Genomic DNA, 16,352 nt, shown 5'->3' with positions numbered 1-16,352 from the left:
GTCACATATTTTGCTGTGATAGTGGGAGGATTTTTTGCATGGATTGTTTTATGCAACAGAATAGAGGTAATATTCTTAGAAAGACAAGAAACATCCAGTTCTGACCTGCAAAATGCCCGGATTCCTAGTGATGCCAGCAGTTTGGGGAAGGGTGGTGATGAGGTCACATCCTGATAAATATAAGAATGGCCACGAATAACTAGCTTCCACTTGTGACATCAACTGGGGCCTTGACCTCAGCTTTTGAGGATAAAGCAATAAGTGGCTTCCACCCCACTTTGTGTTGAGAGACTTCATTTTTTTTATCTTACAGCGCCAAGTAGCCAGACTCCTCAGAAATAGATGGCTGGAACAGTCACCACTTCGGACTGGGGAGCAGTGAGGCGCCTCCAGTGGTGAGGTAAGGCAGCCTCTGCAGACTCTGCCATCAGCCAAGGGCCTTGTTTGCCTGCTACTTGGACTGAAGATGTTCAGTAGGAAGATATCTTCATTGCCAGAGAAAAGGGCTCAAAAAAAAAAAATACAAAACAAAACCAAAAAACCTCTGTGTTAATGCTTTGGCCATTGTTGTGCACTATTTAAATTCATTATTTTTTAACTAAAAATAAAATGAAGCACTCGGGGGGAAAGGTTGTAATTCTGATTAGCAGTCAGAGCTGCACCAGAATCGGTCTCCATAGCAACAGGAAGGCATACCTCGGGATGGCATCCAGTCAGGAGGACTCTCGGGCGGCCTGCAATTCCAAAAGAAATCTTGAAAGAACTTGGTCTCGGAAGAGCGACTAATCTTTTCTCCATCATAATTCTCTAACAGAAAATGCTTAATTATTCCAGGCCACTTTCCCCTGAATCTTGCTTCAGCTCATCCAAATCTGAGTATGCTCTAAGTGGGACTGGAGAGTGTAATGTCCCTGAACAGTCAGGAGTTTGGCTACTGTCCTATCTGCCTGTGATGATAAAAAGGCTGGAACTCCTCGATGCGTATGTGCCGGCAGGAAGTCTGCTTCCTGGGCTTTCAGATCGACAAGGAAAAGCCAGAGGGGGCGTCCTGAGGAGCTGTGCTGGAGTGCTAAGCGCGGGACAACAGGCAGGGGCCACATTCCTGTCGGACAGGGACAGGGACGCCCAGCCAGACGCCCTGCCGTGAGGAGACCCCGCCACTGAGGCGCTGCTGTGTCACCCTCTGGCTTTGGTCAAAGAGAGTCCACCTTCCCCCTCTAGTGCTGCCCATGCTGCTTCTCAGGGTGGGACAGGATGTGTCACGGCGTCCCCCGAGGTTCGAGCTATTCTTGGAAACTCATTTCAAGCCTACGCCTGAGCCTTTTATGTGTTTTGCCCTTATAATGAGGCTTATTACTGTGAGCCTCCATCTGAGGCCAGTGTCTGCGGTTACCATGGAGACCCGTGAGGAGCTTCCCAGGCTCCCAGCTCAGGAACACTGACTCGCAGGGCTCAAGCCAGCCAGCTGCGCCTCCGACCTGCACGTACCACCACCAGGCTGGGACACGCCTGGCTCCCTGCGTACACACGCCCCTCTCCGCTTGAAGCCAGCTGATCGGGAAGTCATCTCGGAAATCCGACAGATGTCAAAGCTCCGGGCATTACACGAGGAGAGGGACAGAGGCGAGATCAACTCCGCATCCCGCCAGGGACTTCTAGGGTCCAAAGTAAAGCCCACAGCCCCAGATCAACTTAGCTTTTGAGAAGCTCAGTACCGAGAACTTCTGGTCACATTAAAACAGCATCTCCTAGGAATATGCTTTCATCCCGTGATAAGAATTTTCAGACAAGATGGCAGAGGACCTAGTGGGGGTTGTATTGTGTGGAAAGCTGAGAAATGCGATGCATGTACAAACTATCGTATGTACTGTCGACTGTAAAACATTAATCCCCCAATAAAGAAATTTTTGAAAAAGAAGTTTCAGAACTCGGCTGTGAGAACACAGAGGTGTTCAAGCGTAGCTGCTGGCGGTGACGCTATCATTGACTAACGGGACGGGCGCTGTGATGTGGCCGAAACATTCAGGAGACGGACGGACATGGACCACAGCACCGACTGTGCCAACGCTCTGTCCTCCCTTACTGAGGCAACCCAGATTTTCTTAATTAATTAAAACCCTTAAATAAAGCATCCTTCTGAAAAAAAAAAAAAAAAAACAAGAACTGAGCAACAAAGAAGTATCCTCAGCGTCACCTTCCACGACTTCCATCTTTAAACTTGTGGAGGACGAGGGCAGTGAGAGAGACGCCCATCAGAGGTCTGTGGTTTGGCTTTCCAAAACAGGTGTGCACACGCCATTCACGTGACAGGAGGACTCGCCTGAGCGATGAGCGCGTGCGGACAGACGTGTCCTTCCAGGGACACTTGCCACCCCAAGTTCCTCGATGGCCCAACAGCGGCCCGGGCCGGCGCGCCCCGCCGCCTTCAGGAAGCTTCAGGGCTGTGGTCTCTCTCTCTTCTCTCTCCGCTGCTCCGTCTCTATCTGGACAGCAAAGCAACGAAAAGCAGCGCCGGCCTGACGCTGCGCAGTGCTCCTTCTAGTGAGATGGGGGCGGGCAGGCAGCGGCCGCCGCGGGCTGTGAGCGTGTGCTCTGCTGCGGGAAGGCTCACACGCAAACCCAGTCGCCACCGTGAACGCTACACAGCATCTTCAAGCCCCAATTTCTTTATCTCTGGGGGGAAACACCTTTGGGGTGTTTTACAGAAAAGGTACAATAAGATCCTATAGTAAGTAGAAACCACAGAGACAGTTAGACAGAAGTGGGAATACCAACTGAAGTCAGAATCACTTGAGGGAGAAGTCAGACCTCTCTAGGATTCTAGCAGAACTCACAGGAAACGTCTCAGCAATAAGGAGGACAGTGTGGAAGAAACCAACTCGAGTGGCCCTGGCTGAATGCAGAAGTGTTGGGGGAATGGCTCCCCCCTACCGGCCTCTCTCCCCACGGCCTCGGAGCTCAGAGGCCAGCGCCATGTCTGCCCGCTGTGCGCTGGGGCAGGGCGCTCGAGCCCGGTCCTGGCACACTGTGAGGTGCGCGCTTCACCAGGCACGCCACCACCTGGACCACACCCACCAACAGGCTGATTTTCTTTCTTTTTTTAAAATTTTTTTCTTGATTTTCTTTTTTCTTTTAAATATTTATTTAGTTATTCCCTTTTGTTACCCTTGTTTTATTGTTGGTTATTATTGTTGTTTTTACTGATGTCGTCATTGTTGGATAGGACAGACAGAAATGGAGAGAAGAGGGGAAGACAGAGAAGGGGAGAGAAAGACAGACACCTGCAGACCTGCTTCACCGCCTGGGAAGCGACTCCCCTGCAGGTGGGGAGCTGGGGTCTCGAACTGGGGTCCTTATGCTGGTCCTTGCACTTGGCGCCACGTGCACTTAACCTGCTGCGCCACCGCCCGGCTCCCCTAGTTGAAAGTTTCTGAGTTGCTGAAGTTTTAAATTACTCTTTCTGTTTGGAGAGTCCTTAAAACTGGGATCACCTTCTGACCCCGCAAACCTCTCACTGGCATTTATCTAGCAGACACTCAGAACACTCGTTCCAAGGGACGTGTGCAGCCCTGTGCTCACAGCCGCATTTTCACAACAGCCAAAGAGTGGAAGCAGCCTAGATGCCCGTCAGCAGATGACTGGCTAGAGAAGTTATGGGGTACAGATTTCATGGAACCCTACTCTGCAATCAAAAAAGATGATATTGTGTCCTTTGGAACAAAAATGGATGGGACTGGAGGTGATTCAGCTTAGTGAAATAAGAGATGAGAGACAACTGCCAGATGGCTTCACCCTAGAGATCTGATTTACATGAACTTTCCAAAAAAAAAAAAAAACAAAACAGAAGCAAGCAAACTATTTCTAAGCCTTGTGAGAACTCCAGCGATGATCTTTGGGAGGTGGGAGGGTGGGGAAACTGAACTTTGGTGCTGAGTGTGGTGTGGGGCTATGGGGCTGTGGGCTGTGTGGCTGTGGGCTGTGGGGCTGTGGGGCTGTGGGGCTGTGGGACTGTGGGGCTGTGGGCTGTGGGCTCTGTGGCTGTGGGCTGTGTGGCTGTGGGCTGTGGGGCTGTGGGACTGTGGGCTGTGGGGCTGTGGGCTGTGGGGCTGTGGGCTGTGGGGCTGTGGGCTGTGGGGCTGTGGGCTGTGGGCTGTGGGCTGTGGGGCTGTGGGCTGTGGGGCTGTGGGCTGTGGGGCTGTGGGGCTGTGGGGCTGTGGGGCTGTGGGGCTGTGGGGCTGTGGGACTGTGGGGCTGTGGGGCTGTGGGGCTGTGGGGCTGTGGGGCTGTGGGGCTGTGGGGCTGTGGGGCTGTGGGCTGTGGGGCTGTGGGCTGTGGGGCTGTGGGCTGTGTGGCTGTGTGGCTGTGGGCTGTGGGGCTGTGGGGCTGTGGGGCTGTGGGCTGTGGGGCTGTGGGGCTGTGGGCTGTGTGGCTGTGGGGCTGTGGGGCTGTGGGCTGTGGGGCTGTGGGGCTGTGGGCTGTGGGGCTGTGGGCTGTGGGGCTGTGGGGCTGTGGGGCTGTGGGCTGTGGGCTGTGGGGCTGTGGGCTGTGGGACTGTGTGGCTGTGGGCTGTGTGGCTGTGGGCTGTGTGGCTGTGGGCTGTGGGGCTGTGGGGCTGTGGGGCTGTGGGGCTGTGGGCTGTGGGGCTGTGGGCTGTGGGGCTGTGGGGCTGTGGGGCTGTGGGCTGTGGGGCTGTGGGCTGTGGGGCTGTGGGGCTGTGGGCTGTGGGGCTGTGGGGCTGTGGGCTGTGGGGCTGTGGGGCTGTGGGACTGTGGGCTGTGGGCTGTGGGCTGTGGGGCTGTGGGGCTGTGGGGCTGTGGGCTGTGGGGCTGTGGGGCTGTGGGCTGTGGGGCTGTGGGCTATGGGGCTGTGGGCTGTGGGCTGTGGGGCTGTGGGCTGTGGGCTGTGGGCTGTGGGGCTGTGGGGCTGTGGGCTGTGGGGCTGTGGGACTGTGGGGCTGTCGGCTGTGTGCTGTGGGCTGTGGGCTGTGGGGCTGTGGGCTGTGGGGCTGTGGGCTGTGGGGCTGTGGGACTGTGGGACTGTGGGCTGTGGGCTGTGGGGCTGTGGGGCTGTGGGCTGTGGGGCTGTGGGCTGTGGGCTGTGGGGCTGTGGGCTGTGGGCTGTGGGCTGTGGGCTGTGGGGCTGTGGGCTGTGGGCTGTGGGGCTGTGGGCTGTGGGGCTGTGGGCTGTGGGGCTGTGGGACTGTGGGACTGTGGGCTGTGGGCTGTGGGGCTGTGGGGCTGTGGGCTGTGGGGCTGTGGGGCTGTGGGGCTGTGGGCTGTGGGGCTGTGGGCTGTGGGCTGTGGGGCTGTGGGACTGTGGGCTGTGGGGCTGTGGGCCGTGGGGCTGTGGGCTGTGGGGCTGTGGGCTGTGGGACTGTGTGGCTGTGGGCTGTGGGGCTGTGGGACTGTGGGGCTGTGGGCTGTGGGGCTGTGGGGCTGTGGGCTGTGGGCTGTGGGCTGTGGGGCTGTGGGGCTGTGGGCTGTGGGGCTGTGGGCTGTGGGGCTGTGGGGCTGTGGGGCTGTGGGCTGTGGGGCTGTGGGGCTGTGGGGCTGTGGGGCTGTGGGCTGTGGGGACTGTGGGCTGTGGGGCTGTGGGCTGTGGGGCTGTGGGCTGTGGGGCTGTGGGGCTGTGGGACTGTGGGCTGTGGGGCTGTGGGCTGTGGGGCTGTGGGCTGTGGGGCTGTGGGCTGTGGGGCTGTGGGGCTGTGGGGCTGTGGGCTGTGGGGCTGTGGGGCTGTGGGGCTGTGGGACTGTGGGCTGTGGGGCTGTGGGCTGTGGGGCTGTGGGCTGTGGGGCTGTGGGCTGTGGGGCTGTGGGGCTGTGGGGCTGTGGGCTGTGGGGCTGTGGGCTGTGGGGCTGTGGGGCTGTGGGCTGTGTGGCTGTGGGGCTGTGGGCTGTGGGGCTGTGGGGCTGTGGGGCTGTGGGCTGTGGGGCTGTGGGCTGTGGGACTGTGGGGCTGTGGGCTGTGTGGCTGTGGGGCTGTGGGGCTGTGGGCTGTGGGGCTGTGGGGCTGTGGGCTGTGGGGCTGTGGGGCTGTGGGGCTGTGGGCTGTGGGCTGTGGGGCTGTGGGCTGTGGGACTGTGTGGCTGTGGGCTGTGTGGCTGTGGGCTGTGTGGCTGTGGGCTGTGGGGCTGTGGGCTGTGGGGCTGTGGGGCTGTGGGCTGTGGGGCTGTGGGCTGTGGGGCTGTGGGGCTGTGGGGCTGTGGGCTGTGGGGCTGTGGGCTGTGGGGCTGTGGGGCTGTGGGCTGTGGGGCTGTGGGGCTGTGGGCTGTGGGCTGTGGGCTGTGGGGCTGTGGGGCTGTGGGCTGTGGGGCTGTGGGGCTGTGGGCTGTGGGGCTGTGGGCTGTGGGGCTGTGGGCTGTGGGCTGTGGGGCTGTGGGGCTGTGGGGACTGTGGGGACTTGGGCTGTGAGGCTGTGGGGCTGTGGGCTGTGGGCTGTGTGGCTGTGGGGCTGTGGGACTGTGGGGCTGTGGGGCTGTGGGCTGTGGGCTGTGGGGCTGTGGGCTGTGGGGCTGTGGGCTGTGGGCTGTGGGCCGTGGGGCTGTGGGGCTGTGGGGCTGTGGTTCTGGGGCTGTGGGGTTGTCGGGCTGTGGGCTGTGGGGCTGTCGGCTGTGGGGCTGTCGGCTGTGGGGATGTGGGGCTGAGGGCTGCCGGGCTGTGGTTTTGTGGGCTGTGGGGCTGTGGGCTGTGGGGCTGTGGGGCTGTGGCTGTGTGGCTGTGGGCTGTGGGGTTGTGGGCCTTTGACTGTGGGGCTGTGGGACTGTGGGGATGTGTGTCTGTGGGGCTGTGAGACTGTGGGGCTGTGAGGCTGTGGGCTGTGGGGGCTGTAGGGGCTGTGGGCTGTGGGCCGCGGGGCTGTGGGCTGTGGGCTGTGTGGCTGAGGGCTGTGGGGGCTGTTGGGTTGTGGGGCTGTGAGGCTGTGGGCTGTGGGATCTGAGGCTTTGAGGCTGTGGGGTTGTGGGGCTGTGGGGTTGTGACTATGGGGCTGTGGGGCTGTGGGCTGTGGGGCTGTGGGCTGTGGGCTGTGGGGCTTTGTGTTGTGGGGCTGTGGGGCTGTGGGGCTAGGCCTATGTCATTTTAGAATCTTGTAATCCACTATCAATGACAAAGAAAAATATTTTTAGAAATTATTCTTTTACTGAGGACATCTGTGGAGATACAGACAGACACCACGAGGTACAGAGACTTGCCCGCCACACGCTCTCCCTAAGCACCACCTCAGGATGCTGGCAGGGACAGAACAAAAGCGGCCCGGGCTAGGCGGAGGGTTTGGAGTGACGGCGGGGCATCTAGAAAGTCAGACACCAGCACGGTTCCAGTGAGCACCTGCACATTACACTGAGGGCGGAACTGGTGTCTAACACACAGGCCGAGAAGGAAGAAGGCGGGAAGTCTGAATAAGGGGACGGAAGGACGTCCCCTCCAACGTCACACCAGAGATCAGGCTGTGAAAATTAGGGCCGTGAGGACATGCCCTGACTGCTAAGGTCAGCAGGACCCCACTATAAACAGCCAAGAGTTGTGCTGACATCCTCCTGGGAGAGGCGGGAGAGGCGGCGTAGAAAAGCGAACACAACTTGACAGAGAATACAGTCTGATGGCATATCCTTGGAGAAGGTACAAGAGGAAGTAACTAAGAGAAGACAAAGCTGAGGAATCAGCCCAAAAAGAAAGCTAGTCTGTGATCAAGTGGCACCTCAAAGCAGTACTTACAAAAGGTTCATTTTCAGTAAGTAGCACAGTGGGGTACTTCACGAGCAGAAACCAACTAGGTCTCGACTTCTCTGGCCTTGACATTAAAATAACCCCAGCTGGAAGGAGGCAGGGCGGGGAGTGGGCTCAAGGGCCCGATGACATGGACGGACACCAGAGTTCTGACACTGACCGGCAGTCTGGACATTGGAACCTGTGTGATGGTAACAGTCAATGTCACTTGAACAAAACAAGACAAACAGCTAAGCATGTGAAAGATATAACCCCAAATATACTAGAATAAAACACACAATTTTCCCAAACCTCACAATAGGAAAGGCCTTTCTGTGAATAAAATAAAACTGAGATGCCAAAAAAGAGAGAAGGAAAAGAAAAATCCTAATCTATAAAATAAAATTCTGGGTTGGAAAATTATTGTCCATGACAGACAGTAAACAGCTGTAAGACATTCTCTGCACACAGTGAGAGCAGTCCTCCTGCCTCCACGGTTCAAACGAAAAAGCGAGTCAGAAAGGAGTCAAAGTTGCCGTCAGTCGCAGACAACAACGTCCCCTCACCCCTATTACAGGGACGTCAGCTTCAGGAACCAAGACACTTACTATCAAACCTTAGAACTAGCTGGCGCGTTCACAGTGAGAGGCAGCTGTAGAGAAAAGTCCAGTGTGGAAAGAATCACAGGTATCACGGACACAGAGATGACGGAGAGCTGGCTGCTTTTCGCTCGCTCCCATGGGCGTGAGAGGCAAAGGCTTCTGGGGCACTGGAATGCCAAACTTCATCTGCGCGTCAACGTCTGGCTGCAGCCGCTGCCGTTCCAGGGTTCACACCAGATCTGCTGACGGTCGGGCACTGTGACTAACGCTTCCTGTCTGTCTTTAGAAACCTCGCGAGGGAATGGCATGCGCTCACAGTCTGCTCTCTCTCAGGCCCCTCGTTCATGTCCACATTACTTTTTGTTTTCTACTGTCAAGAGTCCAACACGTTAGGGAAAAAAAAAAATCTCTGGCCTGGCGCACTTATCAGATGGCGTCTCTTGAATTTGGAAACACAATGCAAGCATGGCAGTCAAGCATGTGCAGACATCCTCGTTGTAGGCTCACGCTGTAAAACTCAAATCTCCAAATACGCACTTGGTTATTAGTGCTATTTCTAACCTGCCACTCAGCTACTGTCAGGGCCTTAAAATTCAGAGCACGTCTCTGTCACCTCCCGGCAGCTAGTGCAGCGGCACCCAGACAGCCATGCATATTCAGATCGGTGTCCTCGGGCTGCCTCGCTCACTCAGAGCCGCCTTCAGCAAAGCCAGGGAGAAAGAGGATCTCATTTTCCCGTTTATGTGACAAACTGATACTTTCTACAGTGGAATGCCGGGAACACAAAAGCTGCCGTATAATAGAGCTTTATGCTACTGAGAAAAGAGAGAATTGAAAAAATAAATAAGGCAACTGCAGGGACTCTTAGAAAATGCATTCTAAGTGAAAGAGATAAGGCTGAGCCACACTCAAAGAGCAAAGTGCAGACAGTAGCAGCTGATCAGAGGGGGACCGGCCCACCTGCGGGAAGCGCGCCCAGCCAGAGTCAAGGATGCGAGGCAGGAGTCCAACCGTGGCTGCAGGCTCCACTCTGCACCAGATTCAGACCCTGCTTTGGAATCCGCAAAGCCGGCTTCATCTGAGGTCCTTAAACCAGAACTCCCGTGCTGGCTGCCTATAGCAAGTAGTGTCTGTGGATGTGATCGCTTCAGTCTATCAAAGTCCAAGTGAGTCTTCTCAGGTAAGCGCGTCAAGACACGACCCAGAATATTGACGAGACCAAGCTCCAGCCTCTCAAACTCCACACTGAAGCCTGGCTTCTTTTTCCAAAAAGTAAGAAAAACATGGTCTTAGCCTGCGATGGTCTGTCCTGAGGCTACTAAGAGTCAGTATTGACTAGTAGCTTCAGAAGTGATACGGGACTGATGAGTCAGTAAGCGAGTACATTTTGATAAGTTTTCCTCTCGGAAACTTCACCTTGGACTCATCGTTATAAAGAAGCCTCCAGATGTGACCAACGTCTCTGCTCAGGCAACTCGACTCAGTTACGAAAACTTCCCATTAGTCCTGTTCACTGTTACAGACAAGCCCAGCTTAGTGCCCTCCACAGTGACGGCCCACTGGTGTCAAGGCACAGCCACAGGAAGGCTGAGGCTGATGGGGCGGCGGGACGGACTCGGTGGGAAGTGTCTGAGAAGGTGGGAAGAGACTAAGTGGCCGGCCTGCCTTCCAGAGATACCGGAACGGCAGGGAAGGCCTTCCAGGGGAGACAGAGAACCCAGGTTTTGTCAGTGTTCTTGGAGAGACGCAAAGTCTGAACTGAAGTTCAGATGACAGAGTGGACACACCGAGGCATCTTCACCCATTAAGACGAGAACTGTATCAAGAGCTTGGGTTAACAGTAGCCATGGCTGCCACAGGAGCCGGGGGGGGGGGGTGTCTTTGCATGGTGCCACTGGGGGGCAGGGGAGGCCACAGGAGCCGGGGGGAGGGTCTTCTATGAAGAGGCGGCACTGGAGCTCGCCCGGGGCGCAGACGTGCACACGCAGACGGGAGGCGCTGTGCTCCAGAACCTTCCTGCACCGTGAACCAGCATGGAGGCAGCACTGTCGGGTAAAGCTCTTTACAGCGCGCTCGACAAGGCACGTGCAGAATCACGGCCACCACGCAGAGGACGGTTACCGGCTCCTCTTAGAACCTGGGGCCTGAGTGGGGGGGGGGGGAGGGCCGGCCTTCCTCTGCAGCTCTGCAGGGGGGGCGGTGCCTGAGGCCGCAGGGACATGGAGCGGCTGCGTCCAGGGAGGGAGACAGCAAGGTCTGCTGCCTGCACCGAGCCCAGGCTCGGACACCACGCCCGGTGACCCACCCTTAGGCGGGCGCCCGGCCTCACCCAGCTGGAGCAGAGGCTGCTGGGGCTGGACGGCAGCCTGTCACAAGTACAGAACCAAACTGGCTGAACAGACACAGGAGAACAAGAACCTTGGGCTCCTCCCACGGCACAAGGGCGCCTTGGGCAGCTGATAGACTAGGCGGAGACTGTGCTCTCCCCAAAGTGTAAGGGACCGGGCCAACTACCCCCTACTGACCCCCCCTTCCGCTTACGGGCATCTATGGTGAATACCGAGGTCATGTGGTTCACATCAAAGGCACGCAGGTTGAGGTTAGTAAGTTACCATCTACATAGAAACTAGCAAGGCCCTGTCCCCCCTGGTGCGTGCTGTTTGCCAGGAAACCAAGACAAGCTAAGCAAGATAATTTGCTTCACACAAACTGACCTTTTAGAAACAATAGATGCTTCACAGAAAACTCATGATATTCCAAGAAGCTCGCTCAAGAAAACTAGGTTAGCTGCTAAAATAAGAAATGAAATTATGACAAAGAGTCACGCAAAGAATTCTGCAAAAATAAAGAACTGACACAGACTCCATTCCAGTAGTACCCAGACTGGCCATGTGCAAAAGACACACACACACACACACACACACACACAGACAGACACACACACAGACACACACAGACACACACACTCACACACAGACACACACACACACATACAGACACACACACACTCACACACAGACACACACACTCACAGACACACACACTCACACATACAGACACACACACACTCACACACAGACACACACACTCAGACACAGACACACACACACTCACACACACAGACACACACTCACACACACAGACACACACACTCACACACAGACAGACTCACACACAGACACACAGACACACACACTCACACACAGACACACACACACTCACACACACAGACACACACACTCACACACACACAGACACACACACTCACACACAGACACACACACACTCACACATACAGACACACACACACAGACACACACACACTCACACACACAGACACACACACTCACACACACACAGACACACACACTCACATACAGACAGACACACACACTCACACACAGACACACACACATACACACTCACACACACCAGACACACATACACACTCACACACAGACACACACACACAGACACACACACACTCTCACACAGACACACTCACACACACACAGACAGACACACACACTCACACACACAGACACACACACAGACACATACACACAGAGACAGACAGACACACACATACCCGGTAAAGAATTCTTCTGGAGACAGAATAAAATAAATAAATTCACCAGGAATGAAAACAAGCCATGATGTCTGTCTGTCTGTCTGTCTGTCTGTCAAACACATTCACTGCTTTCAGACATCAGTCCATTCCAGTGTCGGGTCCAACCGAAAATATAGAATTTGAGGTACTTACCCTCTTCACAAAGAAAGTGTGGGAATTAAGAAAACAACTTAATAAACAGAACATGTGATTAAGGAAAACACAGGCATTCTCAAGTATCAGATCAATCCTAAACTCAGATTTAAACTAAAAGGTGAGACAACTATTTTCCTGGCCCCAAACTGAAGGTCCGATCAGAATAAACCATGCGGGGCCTGCAGGCAGCAAGGAAGGAAGGACAGAGGACCACGGCATTACCTGATCCCCACACCCCAGGGCCTTAGAAGGGCTGGAAATTATTCTACGTCTGAAGTAAGCTTGCCCCCGCCCCCCAGACATCTGGCCTCAATAGCACCACCTCACTCCAGGACGGGGAGAGTCCTCAGCTCGGAGCAGCCACAGCAACAAGCTCTCAGAGCTCTCAGTTAAGGAAGCTCCGCTGGGCCACAGCAGACTGACTTTTGTTTAAACCCTCGCAGGCTTTCCTGTGAGTGCAGTCAGAGGCTGCGCTGCCTCACGAATGCAGCCAGGGCCCCACAACCTGCCTTTAGCTGAGACTGTTTGGCACACGGGGCTTCTGGGAAATGACCTTACCGTTAATATCAACTTAGTAGACGTGAAGCTGTGCACAGTCAACGTGGTGGATCACTTTCACGCTTATTTCCCCCAGAAAGCACTTCTCTGGAATCCCCAAACTGAGCTAACATGGCCACTTAGAGAAGACGGACAGGGACAGAGACAGGGACAGGGATGGGGACAGACCCCTATAGGTCACGGGCCCCCACACAAGCTCTTTCTGGCTACAGGTACCCAGACAGGCAGCTCAGTCACAGGCTTCCCAGGGCACAAGGTCCCAGAGACACGGGGTTCATGGGACACAAGGTTCCAGCAACATAGGGTCCCAGGGCTGCAGAGACATGAGGTTCCCTGGACACAGGGCTGGGCTGGGGGCTGTTCCCGGGCTGAGGGCTGTGCCTGGAGCAGGGTGGTCCAAAAGCTGAGGTGACCTCCACTTCTTGAACACACTGTTCTCTCTGGAACAGCCTCATTCTTTTCTCTACGCTAACAAGCTACTTCTGAGGGGGACTTCCATGCCCAACAGGCATTTGGGATTTTGTTTGTTTGTGTGTTTAAGATTATTTACTTTTTGGAGACCGGGCGGGAGCACAGCGGGTTAAGCGCAGGTGGCACAAAGCACAAGGAGCGACGTAAGGATCCCAGTTCAAGCCCCCGGCTCCCCACCTGCAGGGGAGTCGCTTCACAGGCGGTGAAGAAGGTCTGCAGGTGTCTGTCTGTCTCTCCCCCTCTCTGTCTTCCCCTCCTCTCTCCATTTCTCTCTGTCCTAGCCAACAACGACGGCATCAATAATACCTACAACAATAGTATAACAACAAGGGCAACAAAAGGGAAAATAAATAAATAAAATTTTTAAAAATTATAAAAAAGATTGTTTACTTGGTTATTCATGAAAAGGATAGGTGGAGAGAGAGAAAGAACCAGACATCACTCTGGTACATGTGCTGCCGGGGATTGAACTCAACCTCATGCTTGAGAGTCCCGTGCTTTATCCATTAAGCCACCTACCATACCAGCCCCCAATTTTTTTTTTTATTTCTAGCATTTCAAACAGTATGATAAACCTTCAATTTCTTTTCTTTTCTTTTTTTTTTTTTTGCCTCCAGGGTTATCACTGGGGCTTGGTACCTGTGCTACGAATCCACTGGTCCTGGAGGCCATTTTTCTGAATTTTGTTGCCCTTATTGTTATTGTCGTTATAGCTGTTGTACTTGTTGTTGGATAGGACAGAGAGGAGGGGAAGACAGAGGGGGGAGAGAAAGACAGACACCTGCAGACCTGCTTCACCGCCTGGGAAGCGACTCCCCTTCAGGTGGGGAGCCGGGGGCTCGAACCGGGAACCTTACGCTGGTCCTTGTGCTTCATGCCATGTGCACTTAACCTGCTGCGCTACCACTCACCCCCTCAATTTCTCTTTTTAAAATGGTACTTTTTATTTTATATGGGACGGGGGTGTGGGGGCAGGGGTGGACAAAGCGTCCAGGACTGAACTGGAGCCCCCACCAGGTGAGTCCTGTGCTCTGCCAGCCACAGACATTCCCTGTGCCTGTGTACCAGCAAGAATGAAAGGGAGCCGGGCGGTGGCACAGCGGGTTAAGCACATATAGCAAAAAGCCCAAGGACCAGTGTCAGGATCCCGGTTCGAGCCCCCGGCTCCCCACCCTCAGGGGAGTCGCTTCCCAGGCGGTGAAGCAGGTCTGCAGGTGTCTGTCTTTCTCTCCCCCTCTGTCTTCCCCTCCTCTCTCCATTTCTCTCTGTCCTATCCAACAACAACAATAATAACAATAATAAACAACAATGGGGAAAGAATGGCCTCCAGGAGCAGTGGATTTGAAGTATAGGCACCGAGCCCCAGTGAGAACCCTGGAGGCAAAATAAATAAATAAATAAAAAGGAAGGGGGCCGCTGGGTGGGCACTGAGGGGATACAGCAGCGAGGACTCGGGCCTCAGGCAGGCTCTGCAGCAGCTCAGGGGCCGGACTAGAGTCCGCAGCTGTGGACAGAGGACAGCGCAGGCCAGGGGAAGCCTAAGTGGAAGGCGGTGCCGTCTGCTGCAGCCTGGGTGTGAGCAGGGGCGGACTCGCGCCGTGTCCCGTGTGAGGGACTCGGAGGCCTGGCTGCTCTCTGCGGCCCCCGGCGCTCTCCCTCCATGTGCCGCCCGCCCGGAGCATCCGGTTCCTGTGAGTGTAAAGGCACGTGCCTGCTCTCCGGAGCCCAGTGTCTGCACACTGTTTCTGGGACCCGTGTCCGGCCTGTCTCGGGCCTTCGGGAGCAGGTGCTGCCGGCCCGCATGCATTCTGCCTACAGGGATCCACACGATTCCAGCGGAAGGGCCCGGGGCCGCACCGGCCGTTCGGGGGTTGGCGCTCAGCAGGTGCGCTGGGATAAACTACATTCCCAGAGACGGGGCTCTGCTGCCCGTGCCCTCTGTCCGCAGTGCCACCAAGGGCTCCTGGACTCCGCCACCGCCTGCTCAGCGTGCCGGCCACTCACCTTCGTCCAGCGAGGCCTCGCTGCCGTAGCTGTCATACTCGGCGGACAGGGGGCTGTACTTCTGTCTGGTCTCCCAGGCGTACAGCTTGTGTCTCGAGCCCCCCAGGGGCAGCCTGGGACGGTGCGTCCTGGACAAGGCCTCCTGATATCTGCCCAGAGCCTCATCTTCGCTTTCAGAGGATGAGCCCTGCCCGTCTCTGTCCAGGTGGGAATTATCTGCGGGGACGAACGAGGGAGCATGTCAGGCACAGAGCGGGGCAGACACGCACGCACGCACGCGTCACAGGCAAGAAGTAGCCACAAGATGGCAGTAACAGAAAAAACAGCAAAGAGAGGCTGCCGAAACGCAAGGCTTCTTGTATTCTCAGTCTTACAGAAAGCCCATGCTCATGTCTGCGTGGTCGAGATCCATCTATGTGCAGCCTGTGTTCCTGTATGCACACAGGAACGTCTGGAAGTCAACAATCTGTCCTGCTTTAGATCTTAAATCTTTTTCAGCCACCAGGTTCCAGATGCTACCATGACGCCATCCTGACTTCCCTGGACAGACGACCCCACCAATGTGTCCTGGAGCCTCCCCTCCCCAGAGCCCTGCCCCACTAGGGACAGACAGACACAGGCTGGGGCTGTGGATCCACCTGCCAACACCCATGTCCAGTGGAGAAGCAATGACAGCAGCCAGAACTCCCACCTTCTGCTCCCCACAATGACCCTGGGTCCATGCTCCCAGAGGGATAAAGAACAGGAAAGCTCCCAGTGGAGAGGATGGGATATGGAGCTGTGGTGGTGGGAACTGTGTGGAATTGTACCCCTCTTATCCTATGGTCTTGTCAATATTTCCATTTTATAACTAAAAATAAATAAAAGGAAGTGTTTGGTAGAACACACAACAAACTTGACACTTCTGGTCTGTAGAATGTCTAAGGAAATTTGACTTAAATGTGCTTACATTTCAAAAACAGTTTCCAGAGGTAGAAAGATAGGTTAATAGGAGAGTAGACGGGTAGGTTGATCAATCTACTGATAGACCAGACAGACAGACAGACAGACAGACTTTATATTATTTTAAAAATAACTAGCTACTACCCTGTTTGGACTTATTTTGTTTCTGCCTCCAGGGTTATTGCTGGGGCTCAGCGCCTGTACAACAGCTCTGCCACTCCAGTGCCCATTTCTTTCCCTGTCTCTGTTACAGAGCGAGGGAGGGAGGGAGGGAGGCACCTGGAGCACCGTCCCACCGCTCATGAA

General features: G+C 55.4%; 1 protein-coding gene across 3 annotated transcripts in view; it reads right to left on the bottom strand.

Moving 5' to 3' along the window:
* Nucleotides 1-16,352, bottom strand: part of SYT14 (synaptotagmin 14) — a 73,735-nt gene that overhangs the window by 21,135 nt on the left and 36,248 nt on the right. For all 3 annotated transcript variants that reach the window (XM_060178338.1, XM_060178339.1, XM_060178340.1), the window contains exon 4: nucleotides 15,105-15,320. In XM_060178338.1, coding sequence (XP_060034321.1) covers nucleotides 15,105-15,320 — 216 coding nt within the window. The remainder of the gene's footprint in view (nucleotides 1-15,104; nucleotides 15,321-16,352) is intronic.

Source organism: Erinaceus europaeus, chromosome 19, assembly GCF_950295315.1.
Source record: "Erinaceus europaeus chromosome 19, mEriEur2.1, whole genome shotgun sequence".
NCBI classification, from domain to species: Eukaryota; Metazoa; Chordata; class Mammalia; order Eulipotyphla; family Erinaceidae; genus Erinaceus; species Erinaceus europaeus.
Note: the sequence above shows the minus strand (reverse complement) of the source record. Positions and strands in the feature narration are given on the sequence as shown.